This window comes from Poecilia reticulata, linkage group LG18, assembly GCF_000633615.1.
Source record: "Poecilia reticulata strain Guanapo linkage group LG18, Guppy_female_1.0+MT, whole genome shotgun sequence".
Lineage (NCBI taxonomy): Eukaryota > Metazoa > Chordata > Actinopteri > Cyprinodontiformes > Poeciliidae > Poecilia > Poecilia reticulata.
In genome coordinates, this window is record NC_024348.1 from 6,126,979 (window position 1) to 6,128,703 (window position 1,725).

Consider the following 1,725-nt stretch of genomic DNA (forward strand, 5'->3'; position numbering starts at 1 on the left):
CTTTTCCTCTGCAGCTGAATTTGTCTCTATCAGCTGCAATAATCTTGTATTCACTGGATGTTGGAGAGTTTCTGTAGTTTGGTCTCCATTCATACGTCCACCCAGTTCTTCCTCCTCTGATCTCACATCTCAGAGTGATTCTCTCTCCTCTGAATATCTGAGACCAGTTGTGTTTCCGGGTCACAGTGGGTTTAATGGAAACTGTTGACATAGAAAAATCTCTGGTTAGAAATGTAACAAAAATAAAGTCAGAACTAAAACATTTGCTCGTTTGTCAGAAGGCTGTGATTCTCTGTGTTTAGAGGTCAAACTGATTTAAGAAAAAAAATATATTAAAACTGAATAATTTGGAGATAGAAATTAAATGACAAACAGTGAATTCTAAATGTAGGAAATAATTAACATTAGTAGAAAAGATAACAGAAATAAGAAAACAACATACAGTTAAAAGCTTTTAAACTTGATTGATTTAATAACAGTTTGATGTGAATCTTCAACATCAAACTCATGCAACAAAATGCAGTTTAAAATGATTAGTTAATACAATATTACACTTAATGTCATATTCCATGAATGAGGACATTCTATAGACGTTTTACAAGTTCAAGATAATTTGTTGTTTCAGTGATGAACAGAAACTAAACTCACCAGTTTCATGAATGGTGACTTCATCACTGGTTTCAGTGTAGAAAAYTGGATCTCCTCTTCCTCCTCTGCAGCTGTAAACACCTTCAACTGAGATGATGAAGACTCCATCTGGTTCATTGATTCTGATGAACTGATCCTTATGATCCACTGACTGCCGTCTGAACAAATCAAACTTCCAGCCATCAGATCCACTAACAGAGCAGGTCAGTGTTATTCTGCCCCCTAGTGGTATGATTGTATTACTGGCTGTTAGTTTGGCTGCAGGTTTATTTGCTGATGATTGAGGAAAAGAAAAAAAGAACAAAATCAYCAAAATTGTACTAGTTTTAAAACATTCAGTTTGGTTCATTTACACAGCACCAATTAACAACACATAACAGGAATCATTGTTAATCATTAAGACAAACAGCTTCAATGGGGTATATGCCACGAGAGGTGGTGACGTATTTCCGTTTGAATTTATGCCACATAGATTGGTTCCAGGTCCTGCTTGCTCCTATTGTTTTTACCCAAAGCTGCAAGATCTGTACCATGAAAAAGACGCAAAACTTAAAATATCTGTGAGCTACTGGTACAACAATTGCGTTTTGTGGTGTGCCGTTGTGTCCAGTACTTTGCCGGTACCATCCAGTGCTTAGTTTTTTTCATTTTCCTGCTGAAATCAAGGCAACAGAGGACTGTAGCCAAGACTTAGCCACTACAGCTAACACCCGGTTTGTAGCTGCCTGCTACTTCAAAGCTTGAGGATATTGAAGATCCAGCGTCAGAAATGGGAAGACGGAGGTTAAACGGGAGCTGTGCGAGCTTCATTCACTGGAATAATTTGCTGGAGGAAAATAATGCAGGAGGAAATCCACTGCTACGGGAACAGGCTGAGAACAGAGGCAACGATTCGGCACAAGGTAAGTCAATACGTGTGTGTTGATGTATGTGTTTGTGTTATACAGAGTATGAAGTTATTTATAGGCAACTTCTTAGCTTTTTTTTAATGTGATAATTATATAAAATACATTTGACATGCAGTCCAAGTCCGAGCAGGTAATTTAAGAACAACCGAGGGCAGCAACGCTTCAGCCC

The 1,725-nt window shown here is 38.0% G+C and overlaps 1 protein-coding gene across 1 annotated transcript in view; it reads right to left on the reverse strand.

The window, feature by feature from the left end:
* Positions 1-10: 10 nt before the first annotated feature.
* Positions 11-1,725, reverse strand: part of LOC108167171 (uncharacterized) — a gene marked incomplete at both ends in the record, with an annotated part of 3,085 nt that continues 1,370 nt past the window's right edge. The window contains 2 exons of the mRNA XM_017310316.1: positions 11-201; positions 649-921. Of these exons, the coding sequence (XP_017165805.1) occupies positions 11-201; positions 649-921 (464 nt within the window). The remainder of the gene's footprint in view (positions 202-648; positions 922-1,725) is intronic.